At 36.1% G+C, this 27632-nt stretch overlaps 2 protein-coding genes and 1 long non-coding RNA gene across 3 annotated transcripts; all 3 read right to left on the minus strand.

Moving 5' to 3' along the window:
• Window positions 1–1053: 1053 nt before the first annotated feature.
• On the minus strand, window positions 1054–5516 carry LOC135077580 (leukocyte receptor cluster member 8 homolog). Its single transcript, XM_063972131.1, has 5 exons — window positions 4132–5516; window positions 3448–3961; window positions 3109–3313; window positions 2784–2991; window positions 1054–1688 (listed from the first exon to the last, which is right to left on the minus strand). Exons 1-5 carry the CDS (start codon window positions 5229–5231, stop codon window positions 1526–1528), a joined length of 2190 nt encoding a protein of 729 aa, XP_063828201.1. The 5' UTR covers window positions 5232–5516; the 3' UTR covers window positions 1054–1525.
• A 4944-nt stretch (window positions 5517–10460) lies between these two features.
• On the minus strand, window positions 10461–13500 carry LOC135077581 (opsin-2). Its single transcript, XM_063972132.1, has 8 exons — window positions 13364–13500; window positions 12886–13077; window positions 12477–12686; window positions 12225–12361; window positions 11981–12146; window positions 11678–11864; window positions 11477–11559; window positions 10461–11075 (listed from the first exon to the last, which is right to left on the minus strand). Exons 1-8 carry the CDS (start codon window positions 13414–13416, stop codon window positions 10967–10969), a joined length of 1137 nt encoding a protein of 378 aa, XP_063828202.1. The 5' UTR covers window positions 13417–13500; the 3' UTR covers window positions 10461–10966.
• A 2418-nt stretch (window positions 13501–15918) lies between these two features.
• LOC135077176 (uncharacterized) lies at window positions 15919–18733 on the minus strand. The gene is made up of 3 exons (XR_010258418.1): window positions 18684–18733; window positions 17887–17941; window positions 15919–17816 (listed from the first exon to the last, which is right to left on the minus strand). It is a non-coding gene; the product is annotated as an uncharacterized LOC135077176 (long non-coding RNA).
• Between the last annotated feature and the right edge of the window lie 8899 nt (window positions 18734–27632).

Consider the following 27632-nt stretch of genomic DNA (forward strand, 5'->3'; position numbering starts at 1 on the left):
TCTTTACTTACAACATACAGGATTTTAGTTTACATTCGTGTTTTGGATGTAAATACCTACTTCTGAATTAGGTAGGCCTAGTATTAATCTAATAATAATAAAAAATTAGGCATGTAGGTAATTTGACTATTTGCGTGTGCGTCAGAATGGACGGTCACTACCCATATTTTACATCGAAATAAATATTGAAAGTTGCTTCCCAGTTGCTACCCTCGATTTAAAGAAAAATAATCTACTTTCTTAGGTGACGCGCCATCCTAGCATCAGAATGGCTGGTCACCTATCCAGCGAGAACAAACTGCGCTAGTTAAAAGAGTTTGTTTTTTACCAACAGTTGCTACTAACTGCTACCTTCATATACCACGTCTAGGAGCTCAATAGCTTTTAAGGCTAAAAAGTAATTATGTATTTACTTTTTCGATATCTCAACGCCAACAGAATGAAGGTAGCAGTTAGTAGCAACTGTTGGTTAAAATAAACTCTTTTAACTAGCGCAGTTTGTTCTCGCTGGATAGGTGACCAGCCATTCTGATGCTAGGATGGCGCGTCACCTAAGAAAGTAGATTATTTTCTTTAAATCGAAGGAAACACCTATTTAACGATTAGTACCAACTGGGAAGCAACTTTCAATATTTGTTTCGATGTAAAATATGGGTGGTAGTGACCGTCCCATTCTGACGCACACCTATTTGCGCCACAGTGACCAAAAAAGTGCCTAAGCATAGAAAAAAACAATCATAACTCGAAAACTATCAAAAATCGCGGAACATACGTGGGGGATTTGAATAGTTAGCCCTAGTGTGATGCTCTATTAACTCTGGGCTTCGGCTTGACACTACTTTTTGAGACAGCCTGTATAATTTAACTTTAAGAACTAACAAAAAAACTGAGGTAATGTCTCGTTTCTATCGGGTCTGGGTCACAGATGACCGTTCTTCTTTCATGTATATTAGTTCCATTTTTCGCCACGAGATGATCTATGATATTTTTAAATAATGTTATTGTGTGTCCCTTTTTAGAATTTAATTTTGATAAAGAAATAAGAACAACATCTTTAAAAAATGATTTATATTAACACTAATTATTACAATTTGTGTATAATAATAATTACATGCAACTAAAATAGTACTAAAATGAACATTTACAACTGGTATATATTTACATCTTCTGAAGAAATAAGAGAGTTCATATAATAACACATAAAAATTGTCTTTTAGTCCTTTGTTAGCACTGTAACTTCATTAATATTGTTCATATTTAGACACTGAAACTTGCGCGACCGTGTTTCTTGCGAAGTCGATTTCTTGATAATTGATGCAATCTTCTGCTGTAGTAACTCAATGTTGTGTTGATAGTTTGCCGCTTGATCCTGTTTAAGCTGATGAAATAATGCTGCGAATGACACCAATCAGGACAATAATGCTGCAAAAGTGGTGAACCCTGCGGCGCGTGGTCATTACATCACCACGCAACAACACGACATAATGATACGACTATTACGATCGCTTTTATCAAGCACAAAATGTTATATACTGCCTAAAGTTGCATGAGTGGCCTTGCAATCTATTTGAGTTTGGTCTTCGGCAGTATATGTAATGGGGAATTTGTTTAAGAATTCGAAGGCCTTAGGAGTTGACTCAAACGCCAGCTCACGAACGATGAAGTCCACTGGAACTGTCTGCCTGTAGCTGTACATATAAGAAAATATTAAATAAACAGACCAGCAAAGCTGGCATACCTGAAATCAAAAGTTAATGTAGCATATTCATAAATAGAAACATCAACATTAGTAACCAAACCACTAATATCAAGTTTGTAGATGAGCAGCTGGATATTTACAACACCTAATGAAAAACGCAACAGCTCAGCCTAAACCATCTGAGTTTTATTACTTGATGGCAATTTTTATCGTTTTACGAAAATAATATTTTCTATAAAAGATAATAATTAGAACAGTGGAGCATTAATTTCATTTTATGTTGTAGGGGGAAATCTATTACTTTATATCGAAAAATGCATTTGTGTGTGATTTTGATGTGCTGCAGTTGAGAATAGTCTGTTAATAACCGTGGACTAGAGTTTACGAAACAAAAAACTTTAACAATATCATGAATTTTACCACACTTACCAATCTTTCTTTGTAATGTAATGATCATGAAAAATACAAATTAATTGGCTGATTTTCTTAATCAATCCCAGGTGGTTCATAATTATGTACTAAATTAAATAACAACTACTTTCGCAGTGCATATTATGTCAAAAGGGGATTTAATAAATCTTAAACAACCAGGCATTGAACCCAGATTCCAAAAAATTTTCAGTACACTTAATTTTATACACAAAATGAAAGTTTCACTGTTTCAATATTACTGAAAATATTAAATGTCATTACTTGTCTAATGCAAACTTTGACCTATGATGTAATTAATAATACTTTGAAATACACCTAAGTTTCACTTTTTGACTTTGACATAAGTTCTTCTGTAAATGAATTAATATGTAATTCACGACTAATAGATATCTGAATTTCATGTGTACTTCCATTTGTAAATGTAACAAATAATTAATTAAATCTCCAAGTTAATGTTTTCTTTAGAACTTGACTTATTAAACTTGTGTTGTATTATATTAAGTAAATAAATACCATATTAATGAGTTTTTATATGCACTGTTAGGTGTTCATTAAATATCTGTCAACTACTTATCATAGATGTCAGACATTTAGAAGTCTACCTAACAATGCATAATGTCTCGTTAGTAAAAGTACGAAAGAAAGGACATACGACTTAATGATGTATTTGAGGTACAGTTTCCGTTCTCTCTCCACAAACCAGTCCATTAGGTAGCCTGCCATCAGGGGAGCTGTTTTATACAAAATGAAAAATTTGTGCAGATTTCCTGTCGCCCAAGCACATCTCGTCTGCAGTGCGTGATTTATACATTCATTTTCTCTTTCTTCCTTGGAGAGACTTTGGAATATTGTAGTTATATCTGAAAAAAAGAAAGAAAATTTAGAACATTAATGATAAAACTTCTTTACATTTGAAAATTGAAAAAAGACATTGATCACGAAATAGCATAATAAATAAAATTTAAGTGAAACCCAACCTAAAGTGTTTTTGGTGAAAATATAATACAATATCCGATATGCTGTAAATTCTGCTGTATTAGTTCTGCAGTCAGGTAGCTCATGATACAGCATTTTCAGTTGCGTTTGGCACTGATTGAATTCTTCATGATCACCTCTTTCTAAAGCTATTCTGGCATGAGTCTCATATACTTCTACTGTAAAGTTATCCCGTACTCCTTGCACCTGAAACCATAGAAAAAAATTAGGAAATGAGCAATAAAAATACAAGCACCAAATAATTTATAAAGAGCTGAATTAATATTAGACTATTGAATTTTTACAGAAAGCATCAGTACCAACTATGCAAATAAACTTACTGTCAAATCCTGTCTTATAGACTTTAATTGATCACAAGCATATCTGTAGTCTTGTCTTTCAATCCATCTTTCCTTGACATTTTTCAGGGAGCTTCTTAAGACAGACACAGGTCGCACATCACATGCTTCTGGAGCTTTAGTAAGTCTCAAGAATGATTTTTCAATGTCTAAGCATGTCCCCACAATATGCATGTCATTCAAATCATAATCTCCTTCAGTATCTTCAACAATAGGCCTTCTTGTACATGGTTCTCCTTTCTTACCTGGTTGAATTGAACTTGCTATGGAGGGTACATGACCTGAGTTTCCAAATCTTTCTGCTCTTTTTTGTAGCTTTTCTGCATTTCCTGGAACATCTTCAAGAACAAATTCAGTATAATTAGACTTCTTTTTGGAATTCTTGTATTTATCTGTCTTTTTCTGATCTAAAGATAACCTATCTTTGACCTTCTGACGACCTTTACTTTTGAAAGTCTTTTTCTCTTCAATTTCATCACCAGAAGCCGAGGAGGCACTGTAAACAAAAAAATAATAATTTGTACTTTGCAAACTTAACTAAAAAGGTTGTTATCAAGAAATCTTGCTATAATAACTCTAAAATATTATTATTTGTAGGTATAACGTCATGAACATTTTCTCAATAAGGTAAAATATGTAAAGTAGAAATTATAGCTTCAAACTTACCTAGTTCTCTTTCTAGGTGGACTCCTGGATTTAGATCTACTCCTAGTACTCCTAGAGTGCTGCCTACGTCTCCTTTGTGGAGATGTTTTGTGAAAACCATGGCTAGACCTACTTTTAGATGATTCTTGTTCATGTTTTTGATACAATGACAATGTCCCACGCACAGGTAAGGGTTTCACAGATAAGTTATTACGTTCACTGTGAACACTAGGTATTGGTTCCTCATCCCAATTTCTAGTCCATATTTCATCTTTGTTTGCTGCTGCTGTAATTCTTCCCTTTAAACATATATCTATCTGGTCACGATCAAAGGCTGTTTTACATTTCTCATAACATCTTTTGATGTATCTTTCCAAACTCTCTGGCCATGTTCCAGATGAAGTCTGACACATTGATGATGAGTTTAAAAGGTGTGAGGAATCATTGTTTAGAAAAACATCTTTAGCTTCCTTCTCCTGAATGCTTTCGCTTTTAGGCTCCTCTGGTGGTTCTGGGATATCTTCAGTAGCCAATGGAGGTGGTAATGGAACGTCAATTGGTGGTGGTGGTGGTGGCTTAGGAATTTCAGGAGGTGGGCAAGGGGGCAGGGGAGGAGGATGACTGGGTAAAGGAGGCAAAGCATTTGGAGAAGTGTTCACATCATTATCATCGTCATCATCATCGTTAAACGCTTTATTCCCTTTTTTGCGTTTATTTTTTGATCCATTGTTACCCAAAAGAGGATTTTCATTTGGTGGGATTGGTGCAGTTTTTCTATTACCGTTGAGATTAAATCTAATGGGAGATTGGTTAAAAAAGGGTCGATTTGGGTCAAGTGGCGACATTCCTAACAATGGAGCTGGAGGGGGCTTGGAAAATTGTGGCGGCCCAAAATTGTTTTTAGGTTTGTTCATTTGTAATAAATGTTGACTATTATTGTTAGAATACCCTCCATTATTGCCCATTTGGTTAAAATAGGGATTAAAGTACGGTGGGTACATTCCACCGTATCCCATTCCATTGTACTGGTGATGATACATGCCATACATCCAGGGGTTATGATTGGGCGGCATACCGTTCATAGTCTGTATAGGAGGTTCTTTTGAATTATTTTCTGCCATTTTATTAGCAACAGTTCACTTCACACGTATCAAGTTGATGGTTCGATCACTGCGTTTGACGCAAAAATTATTTTATGATCAAAATGGCGTCATTACAACTCAGTGCCCAGAATCCAATTTAAAAATAATAAAACTTAGAAAAATCAATACCTTTCTCTATCTGATGCTAATAAAAACTTTCCATTATCTTTTCCTCTATCGAAAACGGCTGAATTTCACAGTGAGTATGAGTAAATTATTTAGTGCCTCAGTTTAGTGCACACGATGACGACAAAGGAAACAAGTCCGGACATTTTATTCTCCTTTCTATAGTCTATGATTCAATGTCAAAAAAATCAAACCAAAGAGCAAAGAGTCCAAAGACATAATAAAATAATAGAGAACAGTCAAAATCAAATCCCAGTGTTCGTGTTCGCCACAATTTTCATTGAACGAGTTTTATCCTCCCGTAAACAAGAATGAACGAAGTGATTACTTGCTCAGTGACAAGAATCGCACAGGGTCCTCCTTTGATCCTCCATCCATCCTGATCCATCCTCGTTGGGCACTGGGCACGAACTTAGTATTTGTAATATCTATGGTACGCAATGCATCGTATGACAATCGTATCGTTTTGGCATACTTTTTACATAATCTGTGCAGAGGTCTTCTTGGCGGTTGGCGGGAAAGTCAAGCGGGTCTATTCCACTTTGATCACCTGGCTTTGATGACCCAGGTGATCAAAGTCCACTTTCAGCGACAATTTAGTGTCCTTTGATCACCCACGGATACGATGCCCTGGGTGAGCAAAGTGGACCCCAGTTAAATTATTATTTTAGTGTCCTTTGATCACCTACATACAAATCACACCTCCACTTATACTTAATGTACGGACAAACATTGTTCAGGTAAGTAACGCTTTAAAATATTTCATGCTGTAAAAAAATTGACTATATTAAGAAAATGTTTGTACTTACAATTGGACATGACGTGTCTAATCAGAGGAGGTGTGATTTGTATGTAGGTGATCAAAGGACACTAAAATAATAATTTAATTGGAGTCCACTTTGATCACCCAGGGCATCATATCCGTGGGTGATCAAAGGACACTAAATTGTCGCTGGAAGTGGACTTTGATCACCTGGGTCATCAAAGCCAGGTGATCAAAGTGGAATAGACCGTCAAGCGACATGTTTATCAAGTTCTAAAATATTTTATTAGTGTTTGCGAACGAGCATGTAAGCAAATGAAAATAAAAATAGTGTGTAGCATACATTTCAAATAATCATTTCAAGAAATTTGCGTGGCGGTCTCAGCAAATTCTCATATTTGGGTACTTCTCATTTACACTCAAATGTGATGGTCACACAATAATAGTTCATAAACGGTATAAGTTAGAACAATAACTTTGAAATCAGATGATAAAATATCTATTTAGCTACATACAAAATAAATTTTATCGTAATAGAAGCAAAACTAATACGAAAACATCACATGAAACGATAAAAAACGGGGTCATTTTTCGCGTTCTCATCGTGTCACACCTTCGGTTTCAATGAAACATTTGGTTACTGCATTCACAATTTTCATTCAATTTGTGTGTAGCATATACTAAAATCATCGCAATTAAATATACTTTTCACACAATAGTCAAAAAAATATCTTCTTATAATTATTTCGAATTGAGAAAGGGAAATACGTTGGTCACACGATTTTAGGTACCTAAAATTTTGAATAATTATACAAGATTACCGTTAAACCGAACACCAGCAACCAATCACAGCGTTTTATTCGGTTAACGTCAGTCGTGCTCCGGCCATTGGGGAGGTGAGATAGGTCGATCGTCGCTCCGCGAAAAAAATACGTAACTTTTTGTGATTATCCATAGACATACCGTCGCTTGCTTGAACAATATTTTCTACCTCTAAAATTTAACCAATTTAATTGAAACTTATAGGCCAGTAGAATTAAACACAAAAATTGATTAAATCGGAAATAATTCCTACAAAAGATTTTTTTGCTTTAATGGCTTCATTGGTTGCCCATTAAAACTCTCCTAAGTTTTCGACTTCGACGGAGTTGTGCTTAAGTGGTGGGGGCCCCCGAAAGCGGCGTTTTTTCGGTTTTCCGGTTATACCGCGTAAAGGACTTACCCTATCGAAAAGTGGTCTTCATGACGGTTAAAGGGCACTTAATCCTGCATTGAATAAGACCAAATTCATATGTTTTGGACAAACCGTTCTCGCGCTAAAGTTCGGCAAAGTAGAAAATATACGTATAATTAATGACCCTCTCCACGTCCAATGGCTTGTTGCCCACATGCTTCCAAGCCTTGTAAAGGGTCGCCTTAACCAGTGTAACCCTAACAAGGCTCACGAGTTTGATTCGCTTATCCTTGTTCGTCCCAGCCGTTCCTTAACTGCGGTTGCTGCACCTCTTCCTGACACTCTCCTGAACGACTCTGTGTTACCTAATGTGGCTGCCTCTCTTCCTTGTACCCTCCTGTACGATTGCATTGCTTAGCTTTATGCCTGGTCCAAGGTTCGACGCCACAAAATCAACTTTGTACGCGTGAAAATAGTTAAAATACTATTTTCCGTGCTTGCTACATTTTTCTTTACTGCTTCGCCTCTATTAGTCGTAGAGTGATTGTATATATCCTATAGCCTTCCTCAATGTATGAGCTATTCAACACAAAAATAATGATTTCAATCAAACTAGTAATTCTTAAGATTAGCGCGTTCAAACAAACAAACAAAAAACTCTTCAGCGTTTTAATATGAACTTGTTGTTGTTGATTTTTGGCGTCGAACCTTAGACCAGGCATACGGCTAGGCAACGTAGTCATGCAGGAGGATACAAGGAAGAGGGGCAGCCACAGTAGGTAACACATAGTAGTTCAGGTGAGTGCCAGGAAGAGGTGCAGCAACCGCAGTTAAGGAACGGCTGGGACGAACAAGGATAGGCGCATCAAGCTCGTAAGCCTTGATAGGGTTACACTGGTTGAGGTGGCCCTTTTCAAGACTTGGAAGCCTGTGGGTAACAAACCATTGGACGTGGAGAGGGTCATTAATTATACGTATATTTTCTACTTTGCCGAACTTTAGCGCGAGAACGGTTTGTCCAAAACATATAAATTTGGTCTTATTCAATGCAGGATTAAGTGCCCTTCAACCGTCATGAAGACCACTTTTTGATAGGGTAAGTCCTTTACGCGGTATAACCGGAAAACCGAAAAAATGCCTCTTTCGGGGGCCCCCACCACTTAAGCACAACTCCGTCGAAGTCGAAAACTTAGGAGAATCTTAATGGGCAACCAATGAAGCCATTAAAACAATAAAATCTTTTGTAGGAATTATTTCCGATTTAAAAGCTAATTCTACTGGACTATTAGGCCATTGAAAACTTAACATGTTAGACTTATTTGTGTAGTATTCGACTTGAACCGTTAAATTCAAATTTAAGGATAATTCATAAAAAACTAAAATTTTCGTCACCTTCGTGGCATCACCTTCGTGGTGTTTTATACACGAAGGTGATTTTAGGCCACGAAAGTGATTTCTTGCTTTGGTTTATTTTAAAATATAGTGACTGGTGTTTATGTTTTTACAATATTTTAATAACTAATAAATTATACGTGGTAAGTAGAGTTCAGTACATCAATAAAAAAATATGGGCCTCGTATTTTTGTTGTCTGTCTCTCTGTATGACTGTATGTATGTCTGTATGACTGTATGTATGTCTGTATGACTGTATGTATGTCTGTATATGTGACTGTGTATCTGTTTGTAAGATCAATTTAATCTGAAGTTTGAGTTAAAAGTTGTACAACAAAAATACGAGGCCCTCTGGCCTCAATAAAAATATATATTTTTGTTGAGGGACTGATAATCAGTTAGAGTTCTTTTTATTGAGGTACTGATAATCCTTTTTTTGCTTCTTCAGCATTTCAGAATGCCACCAGTGTCACCCTTAAAACCAATTGCGTAGAATCTTGTAACTTTGTAGGTGACGTTATCGGTAAAATTTTATCTTGTTTTTAAGTAGGTACCTATTTATAGTATGTTATTGCTATTTATCTATGAAAATAAGACTAAATATATGTTTTATAAACACTTAAGAGTCATTTACAGTAGTAAAGTTTGAAAAAATTATTGCTGTGAAGTACAGAATCACTTTCGTGGCATCAAAAAATTCAAAACGTTAAAGCTTCCAAACGAGACTCACTATTTGACTGATTTACTGAGAATACAATCTTTACATCAAGCGCTACAATTTTTGTTTACAAAAAGTTGAAATAAGTTAGAAATAAAATTTGCCACGAAGGTGACGATGAGAACCGTAGCGATGAGAAATACCCATTTACTGTAACTCAAAGTAAAGGTATGCGGGAGAATCTGTCCCATGAGAGTATGGTCTTCACAATAAAAGTCCTTCTAAGTATGCGGCACTATTAACAAAAACTAAAAAGTGTTGTTGTGAAGAGACAAGAAGCAGAATACAACCCATCAGCAAGCATCAACAGTGGAGCGCCAAGAAAGCAGTTTCAAGATAAAAGCTACATGAAAGGTTTTCTATAAACATTATTAATTTGTTTTAATTGAAGTAATTGCTAGAAAGAGTGAACAATTACATAATGACCATGTTGGTAGCGGTCTGCAGCCAGCACTTTATGAGGTCGTCGGCCCATGTGCCCTGCCCATTGCTATTTCAGCTTGCTAAGAAAGAAGCAGCAGAAGCTTCATGCTTCATTGGGGGAGGCTATGTTCAGCTGTGGACGTCCTATGGTTGTTGATAAAATTACATTCAAATTAAAAAAAAAATGCATATTAGGTAAATGTTTATATTATTATTACACATCTATTTTTTATCATTATCATATTTTTTTACTGAAATAGTTCTGGTAGGTAAGTACCATCATCATAATCATTACATATATACTTTGTGGTATGCTACTGGTTCCCGAAAAAAAAATAGAAATTTTTACACCCAGAGACCCGCGCGAACTCAAGGATATCTATCGATTAATTCAGAATTTTGAAAAAAGGGCGAGTTTCCATGTCTTGAATGCTATACAAAAGGAAAATGGAACCTGTAACACGTAGTTTGTATTAAAGATACGGGAAGCATTTATTTTAAACTTTGTAACGCTCTGGCAGCAATTCTGGCAGTAGGTAATTAAGTGTTGTTTTAGCGCCAATGCAGCTAAAATGTATTAAAGTAAGTTTTAAAGAAATAAGTACCAAAATATCATGTTCATAACGATAATTTAATAAATATACAAATTGAATAATGTATGATCGAAGTCCATGTACAATGCCTTTGTCGTCAATGATATTGTAAACATTGAAATCTCATTTTGAGCTTGTATAAAAATATGTTTAATATAACATAAACTACGGTTAATCTTTGTCCGGACCGCATCAGCAAGCTTTTTCATGTTTTATTCTAGTAAATTGTAGTACTCGTATGTTTATTAAATACTTAGGTATACATCTCTCGAATAAATTATTAGGAAAATTTTATCAAGTTAATAAGTATCGGTTTCTACTTAAACATTTCGATGTATTGTAGACTATAATATTTTTTCAAATAAGTAAAAAGCTTTGGGTTTCCAATGCGGTCGGAATAAAGTATCTAAAATGCTAAATATCCGTTTTAATAAGGCATCTGGCGGCGATATATTAGGTGCCAAATGCAATATTTTCCGGATACTCATCAGTAGTTTACAAAGTGTTTTTAATGACGTTATTCGACTACGCAGAGGCGGGCGGTGGAGCGCTGACTGTATTGCTGGTGGCGGTAGAAGCGGTGTCATCCGGCTCGTCGATTTGCAGCCATGGCATACGACGCTGCAGCTCTTGTCTGAAGATAAATGATTTTTATTAGTGGAAAATACGTACAACGACGTCGGAATAATTTGGTAAATACTGTGCACTTGCAACAAAAACATAACCCTCCTTCTGGCGCAGTCGGAAAAAAAGCATAAATAAGTAGTTGCTGGGTTAAGAAGTCTGTCAAACTCTACACAAAAACAGCGGTTATTGTTATAGTTACGGTTAAAGTAAGATGGTTCAACTCAGCCTTAGTTTTTTAGCACATCAGTGCTATAATTATAATACTAGTTGAGAGCAATAGCTATAAAAATATTCTATGTACTCGTACAAAGATGTACTTATCTAGTTAAATGTTATCTTTTTTTTTAGAAGTAAGTAATTGGTAATATTTAATACTTTATAGTACTTTACAGTGTAAAGTATGCTTACCTGTATTTTGGATGACTAATAGCATAAACCCACGGGTCTATACAAGCAACAGCCTTGCAAGCCACAGCAGGAATCATTGTTACCTGCAGAAAAACAAAGAGATTTAGAAAAATGTTAGGATTTTAATGATTATTTTGTTTCTCATTATAAATAATAAGACGACAGTCTTACAAATAAATCGTAGAAAATCTTAAAACATACCCCGGGAGTAAGTAATTGTTGGTTTCCAAAAGCTCCAATGAGTGCCATCACACCGTATGGAGTCCAGGAGGCGACGAAAAGGAAGCACACTGTGAGTGCAGCCTTTGCGATTCTGATCTCAGCCGACTGAGCGTTAGCGTTTTGGTTCGACCTGAGAGACTCGACGTTCATCTTTTTAGCTTGCTCCCTGAAATTAACAACAACAAAATGTAAATACTTAATGCACCATAACTTTAACTTTTTGATCAATTAAGTGTTTTATGTGTGAGGCACATAGGTACCATAATTTTATTAACTACTTACCTTAAAGCAGCTTCATGAGCGAACACTTGTTTGACGATGCCACTATAGAAATAGATGATGAGGGACATTGGTAGCACGTAACTGCATGCGAAGATGCAAGCGACGAATAATTTCGTGTCAAACGTGTTAGTGAGGTAGTCGAAAGTGCAGGACGTCAAGTAACCCTCTGTAAAAAACATAAATTAATAAAAACACTCTGAAAGGAATTAAGCTTGGCTTTACTAGTTAAATTAAATTGGTTTACCCGGTACGTATCTGCCCCAAATTTTGAAAAGGGGCAGTAGAGCCCACGGAGTCGCATAAATCCAGACCACAGCGATCATTAGCAGTGCTTTCCCTTTAGAAAGCCTTCCGTCTAAAGGTCGTGTGATAGTAGAATGCCTATTAAAAGACAAAAAAAATATAATTATGATTACCTACTTATTAGGTAATTTCAAAATGTACTCGTAATTGCTTGCATTTGCAAGTACTTAGAATAGTAGAGTCATTAACTAACCTGTCGTAGGCGATGCAAGCATTTGTCATGCCTGCACCGATGCCGCTGTAGGCCCCCATCAGAGCGAATATCTGACAGCCCAGCGCTCCCGTTGCAAAACCACGCATCGCACTATTGTAAATAAAAATCGGTGCCTTTGCCATCATTATGAAATCCAGAATTGCTAATTGTAAAATCAGAAGATTGCTTGATGTCCTCAAACTTTTTGTCCTGTAAGTAAACAAAAGTAGATAGGTATTTATTCTCAAAAGTTCTAGTAAATTAATTATAGTACAGCTTAAAGCTGGTAATCTATGCGTTACCGTAACACGCACTTTTCAGCAATGCGCCATGAGTATTTACCTACAGGTTTCACATGTCCTAGGCTATCTATGGAATAAAACGTCTAGCTAAATGACAAAATACTAACGTTGAAAATATGAAAATGACAAGTCCATTTCCTAACAACGCAGCGGCTGTGAAAAATATGTAGAGTAGAGCCAAGGCGGTGTGCGCGCTGGCCGGCGGCGCGGGGAACGCGAACCAGTGCTCGGGCACCATCGCCAGGTCCTCGCCCGTCAGCCCCGCGCCCAGCATCTCCACGCCAGTTTGAGCTCCCGATCTGAAAACATCTTAGTTTTTAACACTAAGGTTTCAAGATTTTTTGTCTCATTTCCTTAGTTCTGGACCTCACTTGATTAATTTACACTTGTTTAATACTGTACTAGGTAATTACGTATACAATTAATTATATTCTTTATTTTCGTTTTCGTGTACTAAAATTGTTACTAAACTTAAAAACTTGTTACCAAAATTAAAAATATTGCTTACATCAAAAGATTCGTTTATAATTGCTACGTTTATGATAACTAGTTAGTTTAAATAAGGTTTTAAAATAAAAATATTACCTGAGTGGTGCAAAATGGGCGCCATTGTAATACTCGTCCGTCCGGTTTTCCATGATGATGGATTGGGTTTGTTTGTTGTGAGCAGCCCTCGGTAGTGCGCTTCTGCCCACCCGACTGACTAACTGCTGATCCTATCATGCCATCGCCGGGTTTTATATCATTTGGTAACGAGATTCCGCGGATTATCCACTCGGACACCTTTGATAGGATTAAAGAAGGTACTGCTCACAGATTTGTGATAAAATCACTGCTTTATTTTATAAAACCGCTGGATGTGCGTTGTTACGTGTTGTGGGTGACGTTCAGTGGAAACCATACAAATTGACATGTGATTAATTAATGTACGTATTAATAAATCCCTTTTTAACTTTTTTCTATTTGTACTTTATTAGCAACAACACTCTTTTTAACAACTATTATAAAATTAAATGCAGCGATAGCTACTTTAGTTACTTACTTATTGATATATATTATTTTGTAAATAAAAATCTCAAATTGGCATTGAATCAACAAATTTAATAGACATCACAACAACCACTTGGATTTGAGTACACAATTAATAATATGTCTACGTTTACAAGAATGATGTATAATTACAGTTAAAATACATTTTTATGTCTGTTTAGAAGTGTAATAAATTCCTACCAATTGGCGAATCAGTCAGATAATGATCAAATGTCAGCTTAATGCGACTTTATTTTGAATTTATACAAACCTTTATTTACAGACAAATGTTTTTCTTTACTGTACAGATGAGAGCAGAATGGGGATTGGGATTTTTTATATCTAGTATTTATTTACCAAAATTAGAAATGTTTTTTACTTTTTATTTAATAAAAATACTTATCCACACGTCATGAAAATAGCACTACAGAATCTGGAAGGACTGTAGTGTAGACAAATGGTTCTGTAATTATTTAAGTTGTCTGCATTACGAAGCGAAGCTCGAATCCCGATTGAATCTTACGAATACCTACATTTTGTCGCGTGAAAGTTTTAAGTAAACATTTTATTTCAACCATCAAGGGAGTTTGGTATGAATAAAGTTTCGAGCCTTGCCTCTTTTCGTGATAGCATGAAAAGATGAGAACTCAATACATAGTACGTCTTCTTTGAAAGAATGAATCCTTTCATATATAGGACTTTCATAGAAGTTTCAAATTATAATGACTACTGATAAAAATCGGATATAATAGATAAGTCCAGTAGGTATCAAATACTTTTCAGACGTAGATCTTCCATGTACATTTTAACATCATTGAAAAAACTGGATAATTATATTAATTAAACATAGTTATAACCATGTAATATCACAAATCACTAAAATATTATTCCATTACATTGACATAGGCCATGTGATGCGAGCATCAACATTTACAACAATAAAAAAATAAAAAATAGTTTGGTAAAAACTATCATATTATAATATGTTCAAATACAATAAATGTTCTCATAAGGGTTACAGTCTAGTGTTATAATTAGAAAGTATTAATGGACGAAATATCAGAAAAGTACGTATTTATGATTCATCAAGTTGAAGTGCCTTTGTTTAAATGTGAATAAACTAACTAAAATAATTGCACAAGTGTGTATTATATTAATGATTATGAATACAATATACCTGTAATACGGTTATATAAACATTTTAAGAGTTCGTACAATATAATTAAACCACTTCAAAACAAGAATGACTAATTTTGTGGATTCTACCCGTTCTCCTACAGATTCAATTAAAAGGGTATTGTCAAGGAATTATCTACCTAATAATTACATACGAGGTTTATTTCAATACATATTACAAAACTTACAAATACTGTCTATTACCTACTTAACTTATCAAGTTCCTTCACTTTATTACTTGTAACATTGACTATAATAGCGAATAAGTACATGCCGTCGAAATGCTATCACATTTGTAACGTTAATTTCCTAAAAGAGCTCTAAACATGGGCATTGTAAAATGTGAGACCACACAGAGAGACGACGAGAGACTATTATTTTTAATAGCTACCAAACAAATGCAACTGATATGTATTGCGAGTTGCATTTTTATTGCTTGTTATATTAATTTCTGACTCATTTTGGGATATCATGTGGCCCCAGCTCAGTTCAAATAACTAACATACCTCCCGTGTGCGGTTAAAGTGATTAGCTATTTCATTGATTGACGATTGCTAATGGATACTGTGAGCGTCACGTTTAGCTTATTACTGTCTCTACATTAGAGAAATATTATCGCGGTAGTGAGGTAGGCACACTCATAATGCATAGCGTGGCGCGGTGACAGACCAACGTATCATTTCATGATCATTTTAATATTTTTCAGGGAAGTATTGCACGCCACTGGGTTTCAAAGTGTCACGTATGGCCTACCAGCTCAAATACCTACTCCGTTATGATTTGAGAGTGGTAACCACCAGTAATTATCTTTCTCAATATTAGGGGAGAGTTCGGTAAATTGTACCACCCTCATATTTCGTAATGTATTTATTGAATGTCTGTAATTGCAACACTCAGCGATATACAACTAAATTCATTGAATATTGGCCATAATATATGGTCTTTGCCGTCACAATCAACACGTGTGTTTTATTTTGAAAATATTTTTTCATTGTTTTCAAGTAACTTTTGAGAATGCATGATGTTTAGTTTGTAATTTTGTTAAATTTAATCACACAGTGTTTCTAATTTATTAATTAGAAGCGTAAATTTGTGTGGATTACAATTATTTGAAACATTTTTTGGTATTTATAAGCTATATTTTTTTACCGAATTTTTAAAGCACTATCACCTAGTCGGTTAAATTGTACCACATCAAGTTGTATGGAAATTTACCAACGGATTTTGAAAATTTTTGTATCGTATAATATTTTTCCAGTTTTTTTATAGGCTTGAAATTTATTGAAATCCAATTTAGTAACCCCGTGGTACAAATTATCGAACCAGTTGGCTAAATTGGACCGAAGCTCTGAGCTCGTATTTTGTTGATTTGTGCTAAATATACAACAATCATGTTGATTAATACCTATAAAATAGTTAGTTGAATAATTTACCTTTTATTAAATACCATGGACATTAGCAAAAACAACAAAACTATGTGTAAAATAGGATTGAAAAAAAGTGGTCCAAATTACCGGACTCTCCCTTATTAATGTATTTTGCATGAAGAAGCTTTGGTATTAAGGTGATTTTATTTAATGTGTTTTTAATTACTGTTTACGTCATAATAATTAGCATTAAGCGGTTTTTTTTTACAAAATTCGCTTTTATCAGTCTTTTTTATATCAACAACGGGTTATTTAGAAAAAGTTTTAGTCACATGATATTCGTAATAGACTTATCCTATAATAAATTGCTTATTTAAATAGAAATGAATAATTTCCACATTAATTACAAATAATTCAGAAATTTCATTAATTATGTTGTAGACAACTGGAGAGCTGTACATTTTTATGGCTTCTACGGCAATTTCACGAGCTTTTTCAAAGCAGAGCGCTCCATGCGGCGCTATGACTCGTCTCAACCTGACAGATGCACGATACGATTCGCGCCGTCGCGTCGCAATATTTAATAGTGTAGTGATTTTAATAGACGCTAAAATGTATTCTGGCTAATTTAAACTGAATATATGATTACCTACTACAATATTAGCTCGATAACCACTCTTATTCGATTTCATTTCGGTAAGAAACAAGACAATTTAGCGCTTTGATACTTGTACGTACATACCTCAAAGATGTCGTTGTTCAATGTAAAGTGTAGGTACTTTAACCTTATCATATAGATAGATATAAGTATTTTGCACATTATGTACTTATTTTTTAATTTGTTTTAGCTTTTATTGAAACTCAGTTTTTTTACAACTAGGGGTGACGGCTACTACACATCGAATTAGTGCGTGGCGTCAAATACTGGACTTGGCTCCAAATATAAGTTATTATGTGTAAAATTCAGTGAATTTCGCCACGCAACTCTATCTAATTTATAAACATACGTAACCAACTATATTATATACAACAGTGGGTCTAAAAAATAGATAATTGTCGTCGTTTTTCGAAGACACATCGAAAAGTCCCTCTGTAAACGTTTAGTTCACAGGAACATACTATAAAGAATTTAGAAACTTTGTATACTGGTACAAAATTATCAACAAGGTTCGTCGGGGGAGGTGGGTTCGGTCTCGGGAAGCCGAGACGGAGGCAGGTCTCAGACGGCCGGCGGCGGCTCGTCGCTGGCTTCTGCCTCGGGCTGCTCTATGAGTATGCAGGTGTCCGCGGAGGGAGGCGTGGCGGGCAGCGCGCAGGGCGTGACCACGAGGCGCGGCGAGGGCGGCGGCGAGCACAGCGCGGGCGCCGGCGGGGCGCTACTCGCGCGCAATTCACTGTCGCTCCTATCGGACGACAGGTGAACCATCTCCACGGAATCTTTGTTAGCTGCCTCATTATTGTAGTTTCTAAAACAATTTTCCTAGCAATTATATATTTATTTTAAATGGTATTTTCAATTTGTTTAATTAAACTTACCTGACTGTGGAGTCGTCCGGATTATTTATGTTGTTTATGCTTTCGCCAGGTGTTGCTGAAAAGACAACATTCACGTGATCATACAAAATACATCTCATCATTGAACACAATAATGTGGCCATATGGGATGGGCACGGTAAGTAGGTACCTATTACATAAGAGTAAAGCAACTCTCACACAGTCACTACAAGAGTCACGTTATTAAAATATTTTGTAACAATGTCAAAGTAACGTTTGTACGTTAGAGCAATAATGCTACAAAGCTTTTTGATGCTAACGCCCTACGATGCTACGCTACAGATAACGTTGATCGTAGCAAACGGTTCGTAGTGCACTGAAAACCGTAGCAATTATTCGTAGCACTAGCACATCGCTATACTACGACGTGACGGAATCTGCTACAAAGCTACAAATAACGTAGATTGTAGCATACGGTTCATACTGCCGTAGCAAACCGTAGCAATTATTCGTAGCACAGATACATCGCAATACTACGGCGGCGTCAGCTACTACGCTACAGATAACGTAGATCGTAGCATACGGTTCGTAGTGCCGTAGTAAACCGTAGCAATTATTCGTGGCACTAGCAACTACGAGCTTAGCAGATAATGGTATCCCAGTAGTGGTAAATGGTCTCAGCACAGATATAAAAGTTATTACATACAAGTGGTATTTAATCGTATCTATTGCAAATATTTGCGTGTGACTGATATAGGATCAAAAGCGGACCAGAACTTATCTCACATTAGGTAGGAAACGTGTAATATAGGTACATATTTACAGAAAATAGTACTTACGATGCAGCGTGTCCTCCCTTAGCCGCTGCTGACGTGCGAGCGGGCGGCGGCGCGTGTTATCGCGCACGCGCAGCGTCACGCCGGCGCACGCGCCGCTGCCGTGCAGGTCCAGCGCCAGCGACGACTGCGACCCGCACTCCGACTCCGCTGCGCTAGCGCTGCGAGCCAATACATTTTGTAATGATCTATGTCCAACACGCTAATTGCTTAAATTTTCATTTTGCTTTACTCATGGACAAGTCTGACACCATACATTTTTTTGGTTCTAATTCTGTATTTACTGGGGCGATTAATACTTTTATAGGACAAGTACGCAACGGCGCTAACTAATAACGGGGTTTGAAAGCAGGTGAGAATGACTCGATGATGTATGGATAGCGGTAGAGTTACCTGACGGCGGACTGCGGCGGCTCGTCTACGGAGAGCGCGTAGCGGCGCAGTGGGCGGCGTAGCGCGCTAGCCGGCAGCGCTGCGCGGGCGCTTCCCGCGCGCAGGTCCGGCGCAGACCCGAACCGCGCGCGGCTCTTGGCTCTGTCATCGCTGGTTCTGTGCCACACACACTCAAAGCCTATCGGCGCCAAAGGAGGACTGCGAGCTGCCGTCCTGATCCTTACGACTCAATGATGTTACCACGATTTCGATTGATAAATTGGTTAATTTTTAAATACCATGTCGGTGATTTTAACTCGAATTACACATGAACGTCATGGATTACTACAAGTAAGCAGGAGGATCTGCATAACTACATCTACTTCTCAATGGTATTTTAAGTACAACAGAACAACGACTCTATCGCGAGAAAACAGCATTTTAACAAGCTTTTATTTCTAAATACAGTTGTAGTTGACGCCATTCACATTTAACTATCGATTAATATTATTAATAACAATTATTATGCAAGTATTATTATGACGTAATAATGTGATTCACCTAATTAAAGTCCAAAATGAACCAAATCTGTGATCTTCAAAATTATCTTAATTTAAAAACAATCAAAGGCTTCCTATTTTGAGCCAGTAACGTAAATGTTGTACTGTGTAACTAAGTATTGTTTTAATGATTTGTAAAATGTTTTTCATTGGGTCATTAAATGGCGTCAAATACCGTACAGCGTGATGTTTGCTCGCGATGGAGGCTGTCGGCCGCGGCAGGTACCTGGAGGTATGCGGCGCGCGGTGCCTGTGCAGCGGCGCCAGCGGCAGCGCGTGCGGGAGTGGCAGAACGTGCGGCAGCCGATATACTCCTGCAAACGTACAGGGGTCGATTATTACAAGAATTAAATTAAGTTTTTGCGAAAATTGGGTTGGGTTTTCCATAAAATAGGTTTTCAGGTGTTGTTTTGGAAACCTAACTTGTAACCGAACCTAAATATATTCAAAGTCCTGACCTAACGTAATTTTTCAAAAACATACTTCTGAAAACCGAACTTTTCCAAAACCGAACCTACCCTCTGAAATCCTAACTTTTCAGAACCCCAACTTTATTTAACTGAAATGAAATTTTTGAAAACTTATCTCTCCGAAAATAACTTACTTAAAACCTACCCATACCCAACTTTAACCAAACCTAGAACATATTGAAAACCTAACTTAGCCTAACCTCTGCGAAAACCTATGTTGAGATTTTCGTTTTAAATAGTAGAGAGAGAAAGTTAGGTTTTCGTTTTAAATAGTAGGTACTGGGATTTCAGAGTGTTGTTAAGGATAAGTTAGATGTCCGAGGTTAGGTTTTTATACCCTTACTAATAAAAATTAAACACTCGTTGAATAGTGTTTTAAAAGTGACGTTAAATATGAAAATATCTTTAATACAGTATTCAACAAGCGTGTAACTTTTTATAGAGGGTTAGTATTTAGAATCGGTCCAAAAACAAAATTTTCGAATAGTGCAGTTTTCAGGAAGTTGGATTTTCTGCAAGAGGTTTTCAAAAATTTATGTTTGCTGAACTTGTTTGGGGTTTCGAAATGTTAGGTTTGTTTACAAATGTTATATTTGAATTAAAGAAAAACAAAAATATTTCTTAGTTACTCTGCTTTGTAGGTTTTGTTTTTTGTAGGACCATGCCAACTGCAAACCACGATTTTCATGTGATTGAATAGAGAAACCTACCAAGTTGATCAAGTCGTGCAGGCGCCGCGCAAGGTGGACCACGCCGGGGTACCGGCCGCGGCATCGCCTGCGGCCGCGCGGGCGTCACCTTGGCCGCACTGTCGCGGGCCTCGAACGTCATCACGCACGCAGCTACTACGATGAAACCTGAAATATTTAGCAAAACTTGTTATTTTCTAGCCTCCATTAGGTGTAGGGGACCTCAAACCGAGAAAAAAGGGCAAATCTATGCTGCCATCATCTAGATTCTGGATGCTGTCGGACCAAGGCGAATAGGTCATGTAGTTATCCCACCCTCGTAGGACCAACCCCCTCCCGTTTAGAGACGAGTGTAGTTACTATTTTTTTCCCGTCACAACTCTGGGGTAGGCAGGTACAAAAAGGTAAATCGATACTATGTAACAGGCACTGGTCTGGTTACTGAATTAAAGTTAAATTAATATAAATATTTATTTCATTACGAACACGGTGGTATTGTGAATCAGTAAAAGGTAAAAAACATTTTTTTAAATAAATTATTGTTTCTGGACTTAAAATTTTGGACAACCCATGTGCAATATACATTATTGACACAACCAACCCTTGTTTAAAGGTCCGTCTATAGCGGGATCTTAGACTATTATGATACATTGAACATAATATAATAAATAAATTAGATACACTTGTACCTCCAAACCCCATGACAATAGGGCCGGCGTAGGACAGGTTGTTGAGGTGGAACCCGCGCGCCTCATCCTTCACGGAGATGGTGGAGTTGCCGCGGATCTCCTGCGCCACCGACAGCGTGTCTGCATAGTACCCTGCAAAGTGAAAATAGCGACAAAGTTTTTAACTGTAACGTAAATACGTAATACGAACGAATATAATTATGTTAGTTAACAACATTATTACGAGTTGTTAGTTTTGTATGTGACTATGACTAAGCTACGTAACCACCGAAATTTTGGTGGTATTTTTGTACATGATATTAATAGATTCGTAGTTGGACGTTGGTTTGCCTTGTTTTTACCCGACTGCGTCAGAAGGAGGGTTATGTTTTTGTTTAAATACCTACCTGTTCATAAAAGTATTTTCTTATTTGATTCGAATAGTACTTCGATGATACAAATACAATGAAAAAAATCTAAAAATAGAAAAGTATTGACGCATCACCCAATAATGAAATGTCTGACAATACCAGAACTTATTCCGGTAGCAAAGCGAGTCCCATCAGTTCAACAGGCAGGACCGGAGGCATCAAGCCGGAAGTGTCAGCTCCGGAACGACCGCTCGCTGACAGGAAGTGCTCCCCCACTACCCACATCGCGTTGCTCTCCATGAGATGTGGGGGAAATAGGTGTGTTAGGGTTGTCACTTGTTCAAGTATTATCAAAACCTAAATTAATTAGGTTTTTTTCTTGCTTCTTAAAATCTTTTAAACAGTACTCAATGATCAGAGATGAAACTCAAAAACTACTGAATGTATCTCAAAAAATATATCATCATCAGAATGCTGCATTATCCCTGAGTAACAATATACAGTGTGATTCACGTTAAAGTGTACATATGAAAATAAATGAAACTAGACCTATTTTTATCGACAAAAAAGTGTTCAAAATTTTTTTGAGATTTTTTTTTAATTTTTTATAGAATTTTTTTTCTTCCAATTACTTATTGTAAAGAAAACGTAATAACTTTTAAACTAAGCAGTACATCCTGATAAAATGAAAACAATAATAATGCTAAATAACAGGCGATACTAAAAAAATACATACAATACACAAAAAATGCCAACAAATAATAAAAAATGATACTTTTTGAAAAAAATCTGCTTAAAAATTCGTGTTTTTTTGGTTATTTGATAAATTTCTCCGAAAAATGTCCCTATAATAGGTGGTTTTTATTGTTTTGTATTATTCTCTATTGTATTATCTTTGTAAAACCAAAAATTGCATGTCTTTATCCCTATCACAACATTTGCTATGATCGTTTGAACTAAGCCTCTCCGGGCGCGCCATTCAACGCTTCGTTAACAACGAAACTGAAAATGGCTCTAGATTTGTAATTTTGATAAAGACAAGTTAGATTTCAAGTAAAAACAAAAGATTTCGAAGTAAAATAAGCATTTTAGATAAAATTAAAATTGTCCCTACCTGTAGAGGAGAATAATGTTGTGGTAGGCCTTTGTTCAAATTATCATAGCAAATGTTGTGATAGGGATAGAGACATGCAATTTTTGGTTTTACAAAGGTAATACGATAGAGAATAATACACAACAATAAAAACCACCTGTTATAGGGGCATTTTTTGGAGAAATTTATCAAATAACCAAAAAACACGAATTTTTAAGCAGATTTTTTTCAAAAAGTGTCATTTTTTATTACTTGTTGGCATTTTTTGTGTATTGTATGTATTTTTTTAGTATCGCCTGTTATTTAGCATTATTACAGTTTTTATTTTATCAGGATATACCGCTTAGTTTAAAAGTTATTACGTTTTCTTTACAATAAGTAATTGGAAGAAAAAAAATTCTATAAAAATTTTAAAAAAATCTCAAAAATTTTTTGACCTCTTTTTTGTCGATAAAAATAGGTCTAGTTTCATCCATTTTCATATGTACACTTTAACGTGACTCACACTGTATATGAGGCTATAGTGAATACACGAGCAAGTAAACAAAAGATGTGTGCACATCAATTTATTACGTTAAACCAAGCATACAACCCTATTGTATTTGTTACACGTGTACATGTATTTATGTATGGCTGGTATGGCCAAGATATAGTATGAGTTTATTACGCCAAAATACACCATTATGTGCACAACGATTCGAAAGAGAAGCGATGGAAATTGACGCTGTTTGTATTTTCGATTATTGATATTTTGTTATTTTTATCTCGTAACTTCTTGTTATTTATAAAATAAAAAAATAAAAAAATATTTAAGATTGAGTTGGGTCAATCGTTCTTATGACCACTAGCCGGTTCCTTAAAAAAAGTAAAGCAGAAGAAAGAGTTACTATAGGTTTTATTGGAAGTTGCTGGTAGGTACTGTTCAGTGAAATTAATAGAGACTGGGCTGATCTAATATACTCAACCAAACTCATTTTTATTCATAAATTAATATAGAATGTAGTTAAAAAGTTGTGGTAAAAAATTAAAAGCTTTATGTAGATTCGAAAGTGCTTACTCTAACTTATAAGATAACACTTTGATGAGTCGTCCTTCGTTTGTATCTTTTTAGAGGGGTTTATTTTTAAAGTGCTTTATTAACTCATTGCGTAGAGGTAATGTTATTATCTATAATAACATAATTTTATGTAACTTAAGCACCTGAATGGATTTTTGTGTTTGAATATGATTAAGAAATCGCGAATAAAAGGTACATATTTAGTGAAACTACTTATCAAATATTTATATCAAAGTCACGACTCCAAACAGTGTAGAGATATACATATAAAATACATTATGAATACTAATTAAGTTTTTAGTGAGAAATATAATTAGGTACCTATCACTGCCATCGCCGCTCCTAGCAGCATCAGAAGCAAGCCAGCGGACAGCGCGCGGCAGGCATGCCACAGGCACTGCGAGCTCATCTTCCCCCGCACCACCTGCAATCGGTTCATTACGACTAAGGCTGAGTTTCATCACCTTACTATAACCATAAATAACCATAACCGTTGTTTTTTGTATGGAGTTTCACAGAATTTTGACGTTTGTTATTATTAAAGTAAGATGGTGCTACACAGCCTTAGTCACAATATCGTAACAATTCCACAATACATCTCTCTCTCTCGATTTCAATGTTGGTCTAACCTTTGCCCTTTTCCATGCAACAAAACTAAACTTTGGGCGTTTCAAGACTTTTTATCGACGTGAGGTGCTTTACGAGATTTCTATAAAGTACGAAATAACTACGAAACAATAAAAAATAAAACATTTTTTCCAACAACAATGTACTTTTATAAAGAGGGAAACCTGTCATTGGCTATACTATCAGTCTAAATCTTATAAAGCTAACATTTTCAATGTATCGCTGTTGGTTTCTATAAATAAATTAAAAATGACTAATTGCATGATTACAATTCCAAATTAAATACATAATATTTACTTTTTATGTTGTTTACCAAAATTATTTTTAACATTGACAAATTCTCTCTTCAGTTTTGAATGTAAATAATCGATCGTGATTTGTGTTACATCTCGTATCTGCGTGCAAAACGTTGAAGAGAACAAGGTTTTGAGGGTGCTGTTTGCAGAAGCATTTATTTCCATGGATTGTTTAAAGACTAATATGTTCCAATGTATTCAACAATATCAGACAATAGTTTTAATATATTCAAGAGTGTGAGTTGCGTGCGCAACAAGTTCTCGGCCAACTGTTGAGTCTGGGTTTGGTGGTCACAGTCGCGAATTGCACAAATACCATCAAGTTTTGACAGGTTCACCAGAAACTTGGTAGTTGGGAGAGGAGTACATCTCGTATTGGGAGGTCGGAGATATAAGTGGCAGCTGTGGGTAGAAGATGATTAAGGGAGGTGGTGGGTGCGTGATCGTAGTGTACCTGGACGTTCCAGGTGGCGCCGGAGGCGGGGTGCGCCCGGCGCAGCGGGCCGGTGACGCTCCGCGCGCGTCGCATGTCGACTGCCGCGCGCCCGCTTCGCACGCTCTCCCGCCGCTGCGCGCGCATACAGCCTCTTTGCTCCAGGCCACCTGTGTCCCAATTTACTCAACAAATCGAACCTTAATCGTAACGATATCGAATGACACAAAACACAGTCAACGAAATGTCCAAATATAGGGACCTACTTACTTATTTCAACACAGCACTCTAAGTTATGCAAGCACGCTAGTCTTCACGCATTATTTACACGCGCGCTTATCACCACGCGTACTCCTGTAAGTACTAGATGCCCATAGCTGCATCGATTTCGTATTCGTTAGGTCATAAATTGTGACCTACGACGATTCATGCTGTTTGTCGGACGGATGTTGTTCCAGTGCCAATGAACTCGGTTTGCTAGGTCAGTATAACAAAACCGAGTAAGCTTAATTATTTATTATTAGTAATTATTTTAGTATAAAATATTGTAAGCGTTGTAATATTTATGGATATAAATTGCACACTCAAGTATAAAGGAAAAAACAAAGAACACTTTCTTTGTCCGGACGCGGCTGTTGAAATTCGACATCTTGCTAACTAAGCTCTTGGGGTCTAAAATAGACTGAAGTGCCCGTTACGACCCCTGCCACTCGAACGTAGGCGTAATGGTGTGTGAGGTAATGTATAAGTAAGTTTGTTATTTTACTTACGTTTTAATCAAATCAATTATACGTATCTTTTGTAAATTAATTAATTTATTATGATATGATATGATACGAAAATATTAATTTTGTTAGAAAATATTAGTTAATAAGTAAATTCAAGTAGGCAGTTTTAAATAGTTGTCTTAATTTCAATGAACATTCAATTTCGTAGCTACGCTACGAGCCTACGAACGTTAGAATTGTAGCTTTGCTACAAACATTGCTACAGTTTTTTCGTAGTAGAGCTATGCTACGAGCATTTTACCAATGTCGTATTTACTACAAAAACACCTAAGAAAATGCTTGTTAACACCTTTGCTGCGGCAGTTTATTTCAAATACTTTCCATTCCTTCGGTACAAGGTCATTAAACCTGGTATTAAAACTTACATTGTGGCGGCACAAGGCTTAAAGACCTTGTAATATTTAAGATACATTAATTTTATTTTTGGCTTCATGTTAATAGATATTGTGTTTTTTTTTCTTTGAATATTAATAATAATGCATTTATTGACATACATCTGAAGGCGTTCGTGAATAACTTGTTTAGTATAAAAATTATAGCTATATTCAAAATACAAGGCTTATGCACCCTGTGCCGCACTGAAGTAGGGAAGTCTGGTGGGTATTCTAGGGATGTGAAATACAAATATCGATAGTTTAAATTAAGTTTTAATAAAATTTTAGAAAAGTAACAAACAAAGATGTTGTAATAATTTAGTCTAAATATTTTACAAACAAGATATACGTGCATAAATACTTAAATAAGCTATATTTAAAGAAAACATATTATTTAAGAACATTTAGTTACAACTTCAAATGTTTGTCACGAAAAACATTATTTAAATTAGCAATAAATCGTGTAGCAAATTAAATTATAATCAATTTGCAGTTTTGATTTTGTTTGTTTCTCTTAACGCCATGTCGATATGTGCGTTTCTTACGAATGCGAGGCAACACTGGCTGCACGTAGCTAGCGTGGGGTGCGGTACCAGGTGCGCAGGGTACAAGGTGCTTCGACCTGGTTTCGCATTGTGAAGACATTTTATTAATTCCGTGCGGTACCAGGTCTAAAAACCTGGTATTAAGGTAGGTACATCATTGGATTCTATTTTAAGAATACATCATAGATATATATTCATCACTTTCCTACACCGGACCCAATTGAAGTTATGCCTTACGCACGACAAGGAAGACTATAATTTTCTTAGCCGCACGGTAAGCGAGACGTGCACAAGGTCTATAGACCTGGTTTCGCACTCAACGTGTTAATCAGTGAATGGAATATCGTAGTTACGTGTACAGTATTTAGTGTGAAATGAAGTGTTACCACATTCATCGTCGGGGACTTGGGTAGATGGCTCAATCTACGCTTATTGAGGGAGGATTTTTTACAATATTACCTTTAAAGAAATCTACATATTTTAATAACTATCTAAATATAAAAGCGATATTATTTTGATTTGTATTTTTTGATACCTAATAAATATTTTTTATAGCGGATCTAATTCGATGTACCCATGAGACGTATATCAAAACATATTTAGATATTA

The sequence above is a fragment of the Ostrinia nubilalis genome, chromosome 13, assembly GCF_963855985.1.
Source record: "Ostrinia nubilalis chromosome 13, ilOstNubi1.1, whole genome shotgun sequence".
In the NCBI taxonomy this organism is placed as follows: Eukaryota; Metazoa; Arthropoda; class Insecta; order Lepidoptera; family Crambidae; genus Ostrinia; species Ostrinia nubilalis.

Bases quoted from the DNA above. Each gene is read 5' to 3' on its own strand.
- LOC135077580 (XM_063972131.1), bottom strand. From the start codon at position 5,231: ATGGCAGAAAATAATTCAAAAGAACCTCCTATACAGACTATGAACGGT. The intron at 3,962-4,131 runs GTAAGTTTGAAG...TTTTGTTTACAG, and splicing joins CCACCTAGAAAGAGAACTAG to TGCCTCCTCGGCTTCTGGTG. The intron at 2,992-3,108 runs GTTGGGTTTCAC...TCTTTTTTTCAG, and splicing joins TTTCACCAAAAACACTTTAG to ATATAACTACAATATTCCAA.
- LOC135077581 (XM_063972132.1), bottom strand. From the start codon at position 13,416: ATGGAAAACCGGACGGACGAGTATTACAATGGCGCCCATTTTGCACCA. The intron at 12,362-12,476 runs GTTAGTTAATGA...GTCTTTTAATAG, and splicing joins GCTTGCATCGCCTACGACAG to GCATTCTACTATCACACGAC. The intron at 11,865-11,980 runs GTAAGTAGTTAA...TGTTAATTTCAG, and splicing joins GCTCATGAAGCTGCTTTAAG to GGAGCAAGCTAAAAAGATGA.